At 38.4% G+C, this 18,321-nt stretch overlaps 2 protein-coding genes across 2 annotated transcripts; one reads left to right on the top strand and one right to left on the bottom strand.

The window, feature by feature from the left end:
• On the top strand, positions 1–1,062 carry LOC113272196. Its single transcript, XM_026522078.1, has one exon. It carries the CDS (start codon positions 1–3, stop codon positions 1,060–1,062), a length of 1,062 nt encoding a protein of 353 aa, XP_026377863.1.
• Positions 1,063–11,570: 10,508 nt separating this feature from the next.
• LOC113274972 (nudix hydrolase 14, chloroplastic-like) lies at positions 11,571–15,194 on the bottom strand. The gene is made up of 7 exons (XM_026524397.1): positions 14,005–15,194; positions 13,804–13,909; positions 13,527–13,604; positions 12,506–12,598; positions 12,315–12,407; positions 12,121–12,219; positions 11,571–11,983 (listed from the first exon to the last, which is right to left on the bottom strand). The coding sequence occupies exons 1-7, from the start codon at positions 14,253–14,255 to the stop codon at positions 11,753–11,755; spliced, it is 951 nt and encodes a 316-aa protein (XP_026380182.1). The 5' UTR covers positions 14,256–15,194; the 3' UTR covers positions 11,571–11,752.
• Positions 15,195–18,321: the final 3,127 nt, after the last annotated feature.

Here is an 18,321-nt window from a genome sequence, read left to right as displayed (position 1 = left end):
ATGTCTAGTGCTCTTCAACATTGGGATGAATTACATCTTCATGATTTACAATGGGTATCTGAATTGATTGAGTTATCTGCTGCTCAATGGAACATTAATCTTCTACCTCAATTGTTTACTTCTGAACAGGTGAATTCCATCTTAACAAATCTCATTCAGCTAGATCATCCAGATACTCTCATCTGGCATTTCACAACAGCAGGTATTTTCACCAATTCTTCAACTTATAAAATGCTCTGCGCTAAGGATTCCCTTAATGATGTTTCTCTGAACTTATCCCAATCATTTTGGCTTAAATTTTGGAAACTCAAAATGCCGTATAAATTTCAAATCTTCTTATGGAAAGGTCTTCACAATGCTCTGACAGTTAAAGCCAGATTGTTTCGCCATATGAGTACTTCTGATCAACAATGTGTTGTCTGTAATACTGGTACTTCCGAAGATGTCGATCATTTGCTCCTCCACTGCCCTTTTGCTCAAGCAGTTTGGAGGAAGTCTCTACCACAATACTTTTCTTCTATAGTGCAGCATTCAACGCTTTTATCCTGGATTCAGAGTTGGCAAATACAGGATTCTCCAATCAACATTTACAGTAACTATAACTCTATTCATATCATAGTCTGCATTATGCACATCATATGGAAACATAGGTGTAAAGTTATATTTAGTAACTTAAATCCAAACCCAAACACAGTCATTCATCAAATAAGTTATTACATCTCTGTGCATCATTTAGATACTGTTGTTGATAATAGTCACACTCTGCATCATTCACTATCTGTTAGAAATGCTTTGAAAAACACTTGGAGGCCTCCTCCTATGGATGTTTTGAAAGTTAATATTGATGCCTCATTCAATCCTCAATCTTTAATTGCTGGTTTAAGCATTACGAGAAATTATGCAAGACAATATGTGGTGGGAAAAGGAGCTATAAAAAGGGCTATTAATGTGCATCAGGCTGAAGCATGGGCTTTGTTAGAAGCTATGGATATGGCATCTACTCATGGTTGGACTCAAGTTATATTTGAAACTGATAACTTGAATATCAGCTCTTACTTGTAACATAGTTCTCCTCTTTCACCATGGCAGAGTCTTCCTATACTTAGGAAATGTATGAATCAATGTTGGGAATTTTGATAAAGTACCCCCGTTTTTTGATATCCATAAAATAAATTCCCCCGTTTTTTTCAAATTTGTTAAAGTGCCCTTACCGTTTACTTTCACACCTTGGGCCCGCATAATTGGGTCAACCGTCATTTACCTAGTCAAAAAATGTGTGAAACTACCATAAACCCCTACACTATATCTAAGAGTAAGAGGAAGTTCAACCGACACTCTTCCTCTTCTCTTCTGTTTCTTCTTCTCTTTCTTCTTATTCTTCTCCTACCCTGTTCTTCACTCCGGTGATTGTGAGAGTAATTTTCAGAGTATAAGATCGAGAGAAAGGGGGCGAGGAAGTTTAGGGAATGACTGGTGATGGTGGTATTGATTCATATAATCAGCTCGAACTCAGGGAAAGTAAATCAGGCAAAAAAATTTAGGGTTTGTGATCTTTTGATTTTATGTGAAATTAATCATGTTACTGAAGAGTAGAAGATGGGTTTTCAGTGATGAAGATGATAAAGAGGGATTAGTAGTTGATCTTAAGCTTTAGTGAGGATTTGAAAGAGATTTAGGGTTCTTGGTGATTGAGTAATTTATAGGAAATTTCGTGGAGTTGATTCTGTTGTTGTTCAGGTGAGTGCAGGTGGTGGACCCGGGAAAGCGTATAAAATTGAAGCGTAATAAAACGCGGGCCTACAGTAATACCGCAAGTGCACGGTCGTCAGTTGTAGCTCGTGCAAGTACGGGTCGATCCACAGAGATCGGGTGTGTTTTGGAGTTTTCTAGCTATTTTGGGTTCCTAAATTGCTGTTGGGCTTTGAATACCCTTTGAAATGGGTTGAACTGAGCTTGGGCTCAGTTGGTCTTTGAAGTGTAAATGGGCTTGTGATTGAAGTTGGCTTTGGCCTTATTCCTAAGAATGAACTGGCCTCAGTCTTTTGAGTTAGGCTTTTGGGTTAAGCCCACAGTTGAATGGTTTGGGCTTTGGTTTGAGCTGGGCCTGTGGTCTTTCAACAATTTACAATGGGCTTTTGTATTTGGGCTTGACAGTGACAGGCCTTAGCTTGGAAAGTGAACTGTGAGCTGGGCTTTGGAGAGGAAGCAGCAGCAGGGGAGAAATGGCAGCACTAAGTAGCAGGAGAAGCACATGTACTTGCTAACTCAACAAAAGATTCAGTTTCCAGAGTTGTGCAGTTTAAGCAATTGAGAAGAGATTATGCAAATGTCTAAGATGATGCAGTGATGCTACAGCTACACAGAATGGAAATGATAATGATACAGAACAGAATGCTAATGCTAGGATGCAAGGTATAGCTAAGTAGCAAAGTTAATGAACAACCACAGATGATTACTAACTAATATTTACAAGACTAAAATGATTACTAAGTTACAACTACAGATTCTAAAATGCTAGTAACTACAGCATGAGATGCAGGTGGTAGACAGATGCAAATGGCAGAAAATTATGCAAGATATGCAACTGCACAGAAAAGCAAGGTAAAGAAAAACAACGGCAATTAACAGGAAAGACAATGGAGAAAATGAAGAAACTAAACAACAACAATCAGATAACAGTGCAAGTGAACCAAGGCCTAAGCCAAGGGCAAGGGAGATGGTGAAACTAACAGAGCAAGGCTAAGGCATTCTTCTAGAGTGGGAAGAGAACTAGCTTGCTCATTGTCACTAGTGAGCACTAGTTTCTCCCCACTATTCAATCAACACAATGCACCTAAGCATACAAAAGGAATGGCAAGATAATCAGCTTGCTAAGAGCACTGATTTCTTCCATTACACAATCAAATCAATGCTTCACAGATATCTAGCCTAGCATTCCATCAATTGTGACAGCAGTTTAAACATGACAGTGAACATTAACAAACATCAACAGGAGCATTACAACATTTAACATTAACATAACCAACTGAAATTAACAATGAACACATTAACAGAAACACTAACAGGAATTAATTTAACCTAACATGATAAACTAACACTAACAGGAAGCAAAAGGATTAACAGTAACATCAACAGAACATAGTAGACATGAACATGAAACTGAACTGAAATTTAAAACATTAACAGGACATGAAAGTCCTGGATGCTGGCTATTCCAAGCATAGTTTCTACAACACACCCACACCCATATTTATACCCACAGACAATTAGGGTTCTACCCATTTTCACCCAAAATATCAGTAGCTAGGGTTGGTGATTACTCACCCAATTTGACACAATCACTCCATTTTGATGTCGACCCATGCTTCTATTTGTCATTCTCTACCTCTCCATGCCTTCAATTTCACTCTAGCTCGACCTAATTTACCTATTTCACACTTTAGGGTTTCGGTTGAAAATGTGTGGAATAAGTGAATTAGATGGACTAGGGAGATGGGAACAATGATGGGTTATCATTGTTTGACGTGGTGACAGAGAGTGGGTGGCGGAGCAGGTGGTGACAGAGGTGGAGAAGGTGGTGGCGGACATGGTGTCTCTGCAGAGCTGCAGAGGGGAGGTGATGGAGGAGAGGCTCGACTGTTTGGGAGAGAAGGGGGGTGTTTGGTTAGGTGGATGGGTTCGGTCGCTAGGGTGTGAGGCGGGTCTACCGAATCTTGATGTTCTGTGACTCTGAGCTGCGAGATGCGAAGATGGTAGGTAGATCGGACGGTGATGTGAAGTGAAGCTTGTAGCGACCGTCAGATTTTTTGATACAACGAAGTTAACGGCTCTAGATGGGGTTAGGTGTTGTACTGTAAGGCGGAGATATCAAACGTTGATGAACAGCAAGGGAGCGACCGTTGGATTCAACTACCATCTAATCTGAAGGCTTGGAATTTCAGCGCTGTGGTGCTCGGCAGAGACTTCAGATTTTGATGCTCTATGAAGGAGCGACCGTCAGATGCTTCTGAGAAATGATCTGATGGCTGAGAACGGAGGCGCTTTTGTGTGTAGAAAATGAGGTTGTGCGCACCATTCTTCGCGGCTTCCTTGCGTGATTTCTCCCGGCTTTTCACTACTTTTCTGCTCTTTTTGCTCCGCGACTCATCCGAACTTTATTTATTACCTAAAAATGCAAAATTAATTAATAAAAATATTTATTCTTGAAACAATGAAAATACAGAATATGGGATAAAATGTAGAATTAATGCATAAAAGATGAGTTAAATGCCAACAAAAAGGGATAAATATATACAATATTTGGCACTCATCAAATACCCCCAAACCTGAATTTTACTTGTCCTCAAGTAAAACAAAACTAGGGAAATCCTAACTATACCACTGTCGCTGGTCTCTCGAATGCATTTAGCGTATGCACTAAGCCTTTTAAACCACTAAGTGTCCCTAGTGGACGAGTTGAAGTCTCGTGAAGGTTTACCAGAGGTGTGCCTACAAAACCTAAGGTCAAAATATAAGCTCATTCCATCAAATGTGACATGTGCAAAACAGTTAAGCTCACAGCAAAATGGAGATGTCAATCTAGCTATCGAAGGCACAATCCTAGCACTGATAACAAATAAGACATGTGATAAGAGTGTAAAGTGTATCTACACATGTGTAAAGAAAGATCTGAAGTCATGACTACTAATCACCAAGAGATAGTTTCTCAGGCTAAGAACTGAGGTCGAAATCTAGCTAGCTGTCCGGACTTTACGAGAATTGTGAATGAGTTGGAGGTATTTCACAATTACTCGCGTTGTACATCAATGGCATACACCCTCCTTGCTTATTACAAAAAACAACAAAATAACTCTTTACATGACTCTTATTTACATTGACTATTCTCTTTTATTTTTGGAACAAGAGATGATGGAATTGATAAATACTTGATTTTTTTTTGTATTTTTCTGATATTTTTTTTTTTTTCTGAATATATACATCGTTTTTTTTTTTTTTTTTTTTTTTTTTTTTAAAAGGAAACACTTTTGATACAATACAAAAGGAAACAAAAGATTACATGACACTTTGCAAGAGGTAGCCCTTTTTGATGCACCCAGTTAAATTCGATGGTTGTCTTTCTTAATGTAACCTCCACCTTCTATCCCAACCAACCAAAGAACAAGCTAGTCAAGTTTCGTTCAGTATTCTAAAGTGATTGGCAATCGTAACTTCCTATCAAACACCTTGAAGATCGAGGCCATACATGTATTGGTAGATCGTGCGCGTGCAAATTTCTTATCACTATGTGAATTGTGCTAGAATCAGGGTGCCTAAATATCTAGACTAAGACTCCTAATAAAAATACATATTTGCACAAGAGTCAACATTTCAAGGTAAATGAGCTCCATTTTTATGATTTTTTTTTTTTAATTTTTTTTTGAATTTTTTGATTTTAATTTTTTTGGAATTTTTCAATTTTTTCAAAAAGAAGAAGGAGTTCGTTTTCAATTATGGCATATTATCGTGGTATCTACTCTATACCCCCAAACCTAAACTAAACATTGTCCTCAATGTTTCAAAATATGGAAAGAATTAAAATGCAACATATGGAAAGGGACATGCTGAGTAGAGTAAAAGGAGAGAGAATACCCGATTTCGGCGAAAGCAGAATTAAAACTCCGTTATTCAAGGCAAAAATCCAACATATTTCAGCCGAGATCATATTGGATTAGCAAAATATATACAAAAGGAACAAAAGGGTTTTTAAGAAATTTTATCTACTGGATTATATACAAAAAAATCACCATACACCAAAAGTCTAAAGAGTTGAGGATCAACCCAAAAGAAAAAGTGTAGAGACATGGAAAGTTTCAAAACACTAAAATTGGACTTAAATGGGAGAAATAAAACTTTTTTTTTTTTTTTTTTTTAAAAGAAAATAAAATTTGGTTTTTTTTTTTTTGAATGGGAGCAAGCCCACTGTTTGTCCTCTAATGGAATGAAGGCTGCGGCCTACGAAAATCCAAGTTTTAATTTTTTTTGAAAGTTTAAAATTCGGTTTGGCCCCGTTGGTTAAGGCCCGACGTTTGTTTTAAAACTTTGGTTTCGAGGTCCACTGTTGAGTGGAATACAAGCCCACAATCAGTTATAAGCTCAGCTGGGTTTAAACCCAGAGTCCAAAATACAAGTCCAATGAAAGAATTTAAACAAGCCCACAAATTAAACAAACAAGCCCACAAATAAATTATTACAAACCCAACAGAAAATAAGAGAAGCCCAAAAATTGGCTTTAATATTACAAGCCCACAATTAAAAAAAATTGGAAGCCCACAATTCGGGTTCTCTTAAATGGGTTACCTTTTAAGCACAGCCCAGCTTCTCTGATATTGTTGCAAAAACCCAGTTGGGTTTTGGTTCTTTTCCTTGGTGGCGTCCCAGCAGAGGAAAAACAGGTTCAGAACAGCAGGTCCAACAGCAAATGAAGTGAAGCAGATGCAGATGCAAATGCTATGAAATGAAATACAAAATAGCTAAAAAAAAACACAGATAAAACACAGCACCAATCCCCGGCAGCGGCGCCAAAAACTTGATAGGCTTCTAAAAGATATTATATTTAAATGCAAAACATTCCCCGGCAGCGGCGCCAAAAACTTGGTGGACCCGGGAAAGCGTATAAAATTGAAGCGTAATAAAACGCGGGCCTACAGTAATACCGCAAGTGCACGGTCGTCAGTTGTAGCTCGTGCAAGTACGGGTCGATCCACAGAGATCGGGTGTGTTTTGGAGTTTTCTAGCTATTTTGGGTTCCTAAATTGCTGTTGGGCTTTGAATACCCTTTGAAATGGGTTGAACTGAGCTTGGGCTCAGTTGGTCTTTGAAGTGTAAATGGGCTTGTGATTGAAGTTGGCTTTGGCCTTATTCCTAAGAATGAACTGGCCTCAGTCTTTTGAGTTAGGCTTTTGGGTTAAGCCCACAGTTGAATGGTTTGGGCTTTGGTTTGAGCTGGGCCTGTGGTCTTTCAACAATTTACAATGGGCTTTTGTATTTGGGCTTGACAGTGACAGGCCTTAGCTTGGAAAGTGAACTGTGAGCTGGGCTTTGGAGAGGAAGCAGCAGCAGGGGAGAAATGGCAGCACTAAGTAGCAGGAGAAGCACATGTACTTGCTAACTCAACAAAAGATTCAGTTTCCAGAGTTGTGCAGTTTAAGCAATTGAGAAGAGATTATGCAAATGTCTAAGATGATGCAGTGATGCTACAGCTACACAGAATGGAAATGATAATGATACAGAATAGAATGCTAATGCTAGGATGCAAGGTATAGCTAAGTAGCAAAGTTAATGAACAACCACAGATGATTACTAACTAATATTTACAAGACTAAAATGATTACTAAGTTACAACTACAGATGCTAAAATGCTAGTAACTACAGCATGAGATGCAGGTGGTAGACAGATGCAAATGGCAGAAAATTATGCAAGATATGCAACTGCACAGAAAAGCAAGGTAAAGAAAAACAACGGCAATTAACAGGAAAGACAATGGAGAAAATGAAGAAACTAAACAACAACAATCAGATAACAGTGCAAGTGAACCAAGGCCTAAGCCAAGGGCAAGGGAGATGGTGAAACTAACAGAGCAAGGCTAAGGCATTCTTCTAGAGTGGGAAGAGAACTAGCTTGCTCATTGTCACTAGTGAGCACTAGTTTCTCCCCACTATTCAATCAACACAATGCACCTAAGCATACAAAAGGAATGGCAAGATAATCAGCTTGCTAAGAGCACTGATTTCTTCCATTACACAGTCAAATCAATGCTTCACAGATATCTAGCCTAGCATTCCATCAATTGTGACAGCAGTTTAAACATGACAGTGAACATTAACAAACATCAACAGGAGCATTACAACATTTAACATTAACATAACCAACTGAAATTAACAATGAACACATTAACAGAAACACTAACAGGAATTAATTTAACCTAACATGATAAACTAACACTAACAGGAAGCAAAAGGATTAACAGTAACATCAACAGAACATAGTAGACATGAACATGAAACTGAACTGAAATTTAAAACATTAACAGGACATGAAAGTCCTGGATGCTGGCTATTCCAAGCATAGTTTCTACAACACATCCACACCCATATTTATACCCACAGACAATTAGGGTTCTACCCATTTTCACCCAAAATATCAGTAGCTAGGGTTGGTGATTACTCACCCAATTTGACACAATCACTCCATTTTGATGTCGACCCATGCTTCTATTTGTCCTTCTCTACCTCTCCATGCCTTCAATTTCACTCTAGCTCGACCTAATTTACCTATTTCACACTTTAGGGTTTCGGTTGAAAATGTGTGGAATAAGTGAATTAGATGGACTAGGGAGATGGGAACAATGATGGGTTATCATTGTTTGACGTGGTGACAGAGAGTGGGTGGCGGAGCAGGTGGTGACAGAGGTGGAGAAGGTGGTGGCGGACATGGTGTCTCTGCAGAGCTGCAGAGGGGAGGTGATGGAGGAGAGGCTCGACTGTTTGGGAGAGAAGGGGGTGTTTGGTTAGGTGGATGGGTTCGGTCGCTAGGGTGTGAGGCGGGTCTACCGAATCTTGATGTTCTGTGACTCTGAGCTGCGAGATGCGAAGATGGTAGGTAGATCGGACGGTGATGTGAAGTGAAGCTTGTAGCGACCGTCAGATTTTTTGATACAACGAAGTTAACGGCTCTAGATGGGGTTAGGTGTTGTAGTGTAAGGCGGAGATATCAAACGTTGATGAACAGCAAGGGAGCGACCGTTGGATTCAACTACCATCTAATCTGAAGGCTTGGAATTTCAGCGCTGTGGTGCTCGGCAGAGACTTCAGATTTTGATGCTCTATGAAGGAGCGACCGTCGGATGCTTCTGAGAACTGATCTGATGGCTGAGAACGGAGGCGCTTTTGTGTGTAGAAAATGAGGTTGTGCGCACCATTCTTCGCGGCTTCCTTGCGTGATTTCTCCCGGCTTTTCACTACTTTTCTGCTCTTTTTGCTCCGCGACTCATCCGAACTTTATTTATTACCTAAAAATGTAAAATTAATTAATAAAAATATTTATTCTTGAAACAATGAAAATACAGAATATGGGATAAAATGTAGAATTAATGCATAAAAGATGAGTTAAATGCCAACAAAAAGGGATAAATATATACAATATTTGGCACTCATCAGCAGGTGGCCTGTGATGATATTGCAGGTGGCTGCTTAGATGTATGCTTAGGTCACAGGGGAAATTTCGTGGATGAAGGTGAGATCTCAGAGAAGAATTAGGGTTCGTTGTTGTTTCCTTCAAGAGCAGGAATAGATTTATTCAAGGGTTTGATGAGATTTTGAAGCTGGAAGAGAAAGGTTGTGTGTATTGAATTCATGGGTTTTGTCTGAAATGTGTCCTCCTGAGATTGAAGAGATGATGATGATTCTGTAATGAAGAAGAATACTATGATGCTGAATCGAGAAGCCAGTGATGGAATAGGAAATGGGTTGCACTTGGATTCACAGTTAGGGTTTGTATTGAAGGCTGCTGAGATGAACAAGAAATCAAGATGCAAAGGATATACTGCTGCTCAAATTACAGAATGGATCAAGAAGAGCACAAGGAAATTAGGGTCTGGTGGTACTGGAATTGAAACTCTGTAATTGAAGATTTGATAGTGAGAGTTGGTAATGTTGTTCTAATGAAGGTTTGTGGTGCAAAACAAGGTTGCAGCTGCTGTACAGATGAAGACTAGGACAACAGTCATGAAAGACGCAGTGATGATGAGCTGGTGGTGTTTGAACTATGAACTGGATTTGGTTTATGCGGTGTGCAACTGGTGTTGTATGGCAGGAGTGTGCATTGTAGGGATGTAGCTGAAGTCGAAGTACTAGGATCTCAAGAACTGGAGATGTATTAGGAGATAGGAAATGGCAGGAGTACAGGGTATGAAAGGAGTGTATGAACTGCAATGGACCGAGACAGTGGTGAGTGTTACAGGGGTTGTTATGAAGTTGGTCGTGTATGGAATAGATGCAAGTAGATGGAGATGCTAATGGTGCTATGCGTGTTGGTGGTTACAGAATGGATGCAGTGGTGCTGGTTGCAACTACAGATGAACAAGGGTTATGGTCTATTGATGGTATGTTGATGAATGGTTTTAGAGGAGCACCAGCTAGTTATGTTGCTGTCTTGGCTGGATGAGAAAGGAATATTATATGTGGCCTGGAGTGTTGGTACACAGATGAATGGAATGTGGAATTGGAGCAGAGAAAAAATGTTGCTCATTACAGGTAATGGTTTATATGCCTTGTCCCGTGTAGCTGAACTGAAGAAAATGATGAATGAAGAATGAATGGGTTTGAATAGATGAAATGCTAGGGTGTGCAGGGAAGCAAAGAAATGGCCTGAAATTATGGCCGGGAAACAGCCATAAACAGGGGAGACAGGAATTGCAGGAGCTAAAGAAGTGGAATGATGTGCCGAATGTATATGAATTGAGCATAAGAATGGTTGAATGCATGTTGGTGGACTGGTTTATACAGCAAGAAGTTAAATGGAATCTGGTGTTAGTGTTGCAGGCAATAAGTCCCTTCCCTTTATACTACTGATGATGAACTTTCATCAACCCATTTTTCTAGAGAGCATGGTGTTAGTGTTGCAGGCAATAAGAAGAAGTGGAGTTGACTCGACTCAACTCGGCGATTCAAGAAAATCCAACTCTACTCAGGAGGAAGGACTTTTTGGACATTTTGACCCTGCCACCTAAGCATTAACAGTTGCTAACTGCCATTTACCGTTTTTTGAATAAAACGGTCAAGACAAGGGTACTTTAACAAATTTTTAAAAAACGGGGGCATTTTTTTATTGCAATGTTAAAAGTAGGGGTACTTTATCAAAAAGCCCATAAATGTAATATGAATGTTGTTTGGTCCGGTGAGTTTGTACATAAAGTGTGTAATAAAGTTACTGATGCCTTAGCAAAAGCAGCCAGGAAACATAATCTTTATGGGAAATGGTGGTTACATTACATCCACCGGATGTCTTAATTTCTCACTTAGATAATGATGTAAGATTATGTTTTGTTTAATATGAAGGTTTCTTTGTTCAAGAAAAAAAGGTCCCCCATGTGACCACATTCATTACCTTTCATTTTTCATCATATAGAGTTCGCGATATCAGTTGCTTTACTAGACCAAAATGTGTGAATTAAAGTGCCATTTTTTACCAGGAGAGAACAAGAGCAGTGTTCACCGTTGGTAGTCTGGGTTCAGAACAAGCATACGCCAGCAAAATGACTACTTTTCAAACAATGAATAAAAACAAGTTCGGAAAACTAGGTTTTGTTCACCCATGTTACTAAACTCGTGGACAATTAGGACTATTTCCTTCAAACTTCTAAGGGTTTGAAGATTGAATTTTAATGGGTAATATCCTTCGAAATTTAGAAGTCTGATTCTGAATAATTCAACAAAAAAAAGGAAATCTGACAACATAATACCTCTCTGGTTCTACTAGATTGATCTTCTTAGATTGGTGTCTCTAAATTTTCCTATGGTGCATTTGATATGAAAATGCAAATGTGAAAAACCGAAGGCAACAAACAGAAAAATTTATCATTCTTTACAAGATAGATATTGTTAAACAATAAAGGGTCTGGAACAAAATCACATATTCTTCCTTTTCTGTGATTGACAAAACCAGATTTTCTACTCAAATGGGTTTCTAAGTTTAGAAAAGACCAACAACCGTACTTCACTTCAAGGGCAGAAGCCCATCTCTCTTGGCCATTTCATAAAGGGCGACTGCCAACAGAACCTTCATATCGGCGGCGACGCGCCACAATTTATCATAAGGAACAACGCGTACCTTAATCAGTTCCCCGCGATCTCGAAGACCTGTTTCTTTACCCTGTAGTGCTGCAATAACTTCCTTATCCACTTCACCTTTGTACATGAATAGACTCAGTTCCTCGTCACATCCACCCTACACATTCACATACCAAAATGAGAATCTACAGGTAAAAATGAGCAAGAAGAAACAGTGTAAATCTACTTCATTGACTAAAAAGGGATGAGCATGTCTATGCAGTACTGGGAAAGATATGTATAGTGTACACTTACTGGTGATGGAAATACTTTGCCACCTGTTGCTGGTTCGAGGAACGCTGTGAGATTAACCATGTCTGACATTTTAAGTTTTATACCAGTCTCCTCTTCAACCTGTAATACATCATACAAAGAAGTTGCTATAACTTGGGTCAAAATTGGGACTCAAGATGGGCAATAGTAAGTGTGGATGAAGGGAGAAATATAACCTCACGAACTGCTGTGCCTATCACATCACCATTGTCATCATCCAGCATTCCGGCTGGTAACTCTAATATAAGCCTCCCAACAGGAACTCTAACCTAAAAGGCGCAGAAGTGTTTCCTTGAGTTCAGACCACATGAGATATACAGTTCATCAAGCACCTTTAGTGGAATGATTTCAAAATCCACATATATACCTGCTCTGTAAGCACGACATAAGTCTCATTTCCAGATTCTAAGAGGATCAGCACGGCAACAGCTGGACCCCTTGCGAATACAATACCTGGAACCTAAACATCTATTAATTCATACACATGAAACATTAATGAAGACAAGAATCGACTATGCAATAGTAAGATACTTCTAAAATGTAATAAAAATATAATTCCATTGATGTGTAAGACCATCCACAGTGGTGTAAGGTAACAGTTTTAAGTTGAAAGCCAAATTTAGCTATAGATTTTAGCTTTAGCAAGGCAACACTCCCAGTGGGAACTTTTGAATTTGATTTTATGGACTCGATCTCAGACAAGGTCTCTTATTAGGCTAGTTCTGAGAATGAGTCTCACCAATAGGCCATATATGAGAGAAAGCCTAACCAATACGCCATGTCTGAGAGCAAGCTTAAACTCTTTATAATGGTGAGGCTAACTCTGAGATTGAGCCCCATGGCAGGCTCAATCTCGAATATGAGACACTCCTTCTCAGAAGGAGTCCGGTTATAAATAGCAACAGATATTCTCAATTGCTAAATTTGGCAATCTAGTATAGCATATACGCTATAATTTAGCTTTAGCAAGGACTATTATGCCAACATTGTGGATGGTCTAAGCTGGCATGTAAGTTGGACATGTCGATAACTCCAGCAATAATACCAAACAGAACTTATCGAATCCACCCGTGCATTTCAGATAACTGGCTATGAAGCGATCACATCAGTCACACAATCCAATCAATGTTAATTTGAAAAACAGAAACAGAATAAACTGCACAACTAGCTCAGTAGCGAATGTTTAAAACTAAGCTAGCGCACAATGTATCTAGATGCAGGACATAGCAAAAAATTTATTTTAATATCTGAAAAACAATAATCTGAAGCATTGTTATTGGATACTCATGGACTGATCAACACCACAAAACTTGGACATAATCATCTTTGTATGAAAAACAAAAATCAATAAATCAATTAAGAAGAACATAGTGGATTTATGAAAATACCTGATTTCCGGTTTCATCGTGTATAACATCCGCTTTGAACTTGATGAAACCAATGCGTTTCCCAAACATATCCACTCCCTGTTACCAAACAGAAAACCCAGTGGATCAATGTCAAGCATTTACCAATACAGAAGTAAATAAAACTTGAGAAGTATAATTTAGTCAAACCCTCCTCCATCTATGACAGTTTATATCAAATCACACAAAACCCAAACCCTAAATCAGCTAAATATCAATATAGAAAACAATGGGAATTGCAAAAATGAAGTACCGTTACCTGAACTAAAACTCTTTTCAAAGACATATCTCCATAAGTTAAAATCCCAGTTTCACATTGCATATTCTCCAACCATTTTATAAACAAAGACGATTCAATTGCCATCCTATAACATAAATTTCAAATCAAATTATCTATTAAACATAAACAAAACCCTAACAAAAACTCAAAAAAAAAAAAAACCCGAAAGAAATGAGTTACCTGAAATCATGATTAGATAAACCAGGAGCTGCAATAATCTCAACAGGAGTTCTTTCTTTATCATTTAAATGGATAGTTTGGGTAAGAGATGTTGTAGTTGGGGTAGTCATTTTAGTGCAGAATCTCCTATGAAGGAGTTTAGAAGATGATAACAAAGAAAATTTGTTTGAGAATCTGAGAAGGGGATTTCGGTGATGAGGGAGAGGAACTCCTCCTAATGAAGCATTTAGAAGCATCATTAGTTTCGTCATTCTAAAGCATTTATATTTATTTTCTTCACCTCAACCTCAATTTCACTCTCCCTATCTCCGAGTCTGAGCAGTCAAAAGGTTAGAAAAGTCAACACCCCTAAGCTGGCATAATGGCATTCGCCTCACCTGGTGGAGATTCATCATAAGCTCCCTTTTGGGGCTGTTCCTGTTCTCCACCAGGAGGAGGATTTTTTAGTGCCAAAATTGAACATGTGTAATGTTTTTGGATTACAAAAATTACGAAAACATACGCTTTTTAAAAATATGATCTGAGGAAATAAAGCTACAGAGAATGAATCACAAAGTATATTCAAAGAATTTTAATTTTTACATCAGAATTTGATAACAACTCATGAACCAAAAAAGGAAAAAGTGTTTTGTTTTTAATTAGAAACAATGGTTTCAAAGCAGTTCAATCCATCCAACTCCAGATCAAATCTTCTTGTTGTTGTTTTCTTTTTCTCTTCTTCTTGTTTTTTCTGAACCTGCTGCTTCTCCGGTGTTGTTGAGCTTACTTTGTTATCCACTGCTGTCGTATTCTTCTTAGTCTCCATAGATGATGGTGAAAAACTGATCTTTTGGTGTAAGAACTCGAAACAAGCTGCATCAAAAGAACTGAAAATGGAATTCATGATTGATTGATTGAATTTTTAATTCTATCTCTTTTCTGGCTCTTGGATCAAGACGGAAAACTTATAGAAAATATATCTTTGATGAGAAAGAAACTGAGTACAGAGTTTGGGTTTGTTATTGAGCAGAAGAAAGGAATTAAGATTTATAGGGAGATTAGTTAGCGTTGAAGAACGCGTAGTTTCTTTAATTGAGTCTATCTAGACGGTGCTGGAAGCTACGGTATAATGCGGGAACTAAGTCTCTGGTCGTTGCTTCCACGGAAACTGGTTTCCTGTTTTCTTCCCGTTTCCCAACTTTGCAAGTCTAACTTGGAATACCCGGTTTGATTTCGTAACCCTTTTCTTTGGACAGGCTTAAAATCTTTTCACATGATTATTTACTGAATCTTTTTTTCTTTTTCTTGAAGCATTTTACTGAATATTTATGAGCCAATCATTTTTTTTCATTTTATTCATATTTTCATAGTTCATTTCCCTTTTTAAATGAAGGCTATTATTGGAGCGTCATCATCCAATAGAGGGGCTTCATTTGGATATTTAGTGACCAAAAATCTGGTTATGGGGTATTTTTGATTCAATAGCAACTGTCCAAACTACCCTTCAATTAAAATTAAAGAACAGAAACAAAATCTAATTTTTATTCTTCATTCTTCACATTTCAATTGGTCTTCTTCTTCCTCTCCTCTTTCTCTTCATCCTTTTCATCGTAAATCCATTTGAATTCATTTCATCGAACAAACTCATGGTGTATGTAAGGTAATAATCGAACATACCCATTTTTGTTTACTTATTTTTGTGCTTAAAATAGGTTAGATTGAATGAAATCGAAGTAAAATTAGGATTTTAGTTACTTTTTGCTAGTGTTACGTCTGGGTACGTTACTAGATTTTTCAACCGTAATTTAGTTTTTGAAGAACTTACGTCTAGGTTTAGTTCAATTCAACCGTAAACTTTGATTTGCATGTTGTATTACGTCTAGGTTTAGTTGAATTCCAACCGTAATTTTCAATTTACGTCTAGGTTTAGTTGAATTCCAACCGTAACTTTCAATTTTACGTTTAGGTTTAGTTTACTGAATTTTCCTTTCGTCAACCTAGCCGTAAATTTCAATTTTACGTCCAGGTTCCTTTTAATTCCAACCGTAGAAATTGATTTTACGTCCAGGTTTGGGTTGATTCCAACCGTAGAAATTGGTTTTACGTCCAGGTTTGGATTGATTTCAACCGTAGAATTAATAATTATCTAAAGGGTTGTTCGGTCAGTACAACATTATTTGAGATAAGGGGTTTTTGATATTACTTCTGGGTGACCCGTTTTTGTCCTATTAGGTGACGCCCCTCTAATGGAATGTGACGCCCCAATAATAGTCTTCTTTTAAATTCTCAGTGAGGGATTGGAAACAGTGACACCAAGTTCAAGAGGGAATCCGTATAACTCAGTCGTCAATTTTGTGATTTGGAAAATGGGTAATTTGTCCAAATATTTTTAAAACATGGTTCAAATGGACGAGTGAAAATTAGTATGGGTGAACTGGACACCAAAACAATAGCAAGGATGAAACTGGATTCATCCTGACTTAAACTTAAAAAATAGCGAGGATGAAACTGGATGCATCCTGATGTAAATTAAAAATAAAAAAAAATATTTAAAAATGGGTAGGATGAAACTGTTTACATCCTGGATATTTTTACATTTTTGTCCATTTAAACAGTATCAAAATCTAGATGTCTTTTTCACCCAGGAATCGTTGATTTTGGTCTTTTTAACCAATTTTGTGTTTGCGATAATGGTTAAATGGTTAAAATAGTTCATTTTATACAGTTTGGTGAACAACTATTTGGTGTGAACAAAACAGTTTGATATTCAGTTTATACTTTTTTTTTTGAAGCATGCATTTTATTAAATTAAACTGAGATTACACGTGGGAATGTTATTCCCATAGAGTCTTCCATTACAATAGAACTTATAGGTATGGGAATTACATTATCCCATACTGTTGTTGCGAGCTTTCCTATAGAGCAATCATCCGCCGATCGATTTGCCAGAACGTGCGCTGCTTGATTTCCTTCTCTGTAGACGGGTCTAATGGTATATTGCTGAATTTGGGTAAACCTATACTTGATTTCTGCGATCTGGTTAGAAATATACCATGGAGCTTCAGCTTCCGTGGTTAGAAATCTCGTTAAGTTCTCCGAGTCTGTTTCAAATTGAACTTTTGGCCATCCCCGTTCCATTGTCGTTCTTGATGCGATGAGCATGGCCCAAGTTTCCGCTTCAAGTGCAGTGGTGATACTCAGTGGTTGTGAGATTGCTAAGATTGTAGCGGCCTCCTCGTTTCGACATACAACACCGGCTCCCGCTATTCCAGGATATCCCCTTGTCGCTCCGTCCGTGTTAATTTTGATCCAATCTAAGTGGGGTTTGAGCCATCCCACAAAGATGGTTGTTGTTGCTAGTGTCGTTTGCGCTGAGTTCGGATAAGGTTGCATCCCAGGCAGTACTTGAGGTAGGTGGTTTTGAGCCCAGATATATTCCTGTTGGAGTTTAATGGCCATCTGCGTTATATTCGTCGAATTTGGCAGTTGTTGGCGATAGACTACGTCGTTCCTATCTATCCATAAGGACCAAAGAAGGAAGCAAAAGGATGTGGTGACTGGGGCAGGAGCTTTTGTTTTGAGGAGTCTGGAGACTGTTGTCTGATGGGGTAATGAGGTGGGTATATTATGAGTAGGGTTTTGGTTGTTAGTGAGATGAGCTAGTAAGAGGTTCCAAGAATCAATGGATGTTTGACAATGAAGCAGAATGTGACTGGAAGTTTCAGGGCTAGAACTGCATTGAGGACATAGGTTGGAGTTGGTGAGTTGGATGCGGTTGAGAATGTTGAGGGTTGGTAAACCCTCATTAATTGCTTTCCACAAGAAAAGCTGTATTTTTGGGGGACACGGAAGTGTCCAAAGGAAGGTAGTTGGTGGAAGAGGGTTTTGATGGGTTTGTGCAGAGTCGTTGATGAGGCGGTTATATCCTGATGTCGTCGTATATTTTCCGCTTTTGGTAAAAGGCCAAATGATCTTTTTGGGTTGGTTGTTCTGTGGGATGGGAATGATGACGATTCTTTGAACTATGGGTTGGGGAAGTAGATTCAGCCTATCATGATTCCAGTTCCTTGTTGATGGGTCGATGATGTCAGCAACCGATTGAATGGGATAGCATAAGACTGGGTTAATGTTGTTATTGAATTGTGGAATCCAGTTTGATTGAATAGGGGTGTTTACTCTGTCCCCAATTTGATGGAAGAGATGATGTTTAAAGGTTGGTATGAGCGATGCCAATTGTCTCCATTGTGGACTGGGAGATGATGGGAGAGGAGGGATGTTTTCGAAAATGGGTGTATGTACCAGTCAGTTTATACTGGTTGTACATATTAGAGATACTTT

This window comes from Papaver somniferum, chromosome 4, assembly GCF_003573695.1.
Source record: "Papaver somniferum cultivar HN1 chromosome 4, ASM357369v1, whole genome shotgun sequence".
NCBI lineage: Eukaryota > Viridiplantae > Streptophyta > Magnoliopsida > Ranunculales > Papaveraceae > Papaver > Papaver somniferum.
The sequence above is the reverse complement of the archived record's forward strand: the minus strand, read 5'-3'. Positions and strand labels throughout refer to the sequence as shown.

Bases quoted from the DNA above. Each gene is read 5' to 3' on its own strand.
- LOC113272196 (XM_026522078.1), top strand. From the start codon at position 1: ATGTCTAGTGCTCTTCAACATTGGGATGAATTACATCTTCATGATTTA.
- LOC113274972 (XM_026524397.1), bottom strand. From the start codon at position 14,255: ATGACGAAACTAATGATGCTTCTAAATGCTTCATTAGGAGGAGTTCCT. The intron at 12,599-13,526 runs GTATTTTCATAA...ATAGATGTTTAG, and splicing joins ACGATGAAACCGGAAATCAG to GTTCCAGGTATTGTATTCGC. The intron at 12,408-12,505 runs GTATATATGTGG...TGCGCCTTTTAG, and splicing joins ATGTCGTGCTTACAGAGCAG to GTTAGAGTTCCTGTTGGGAG.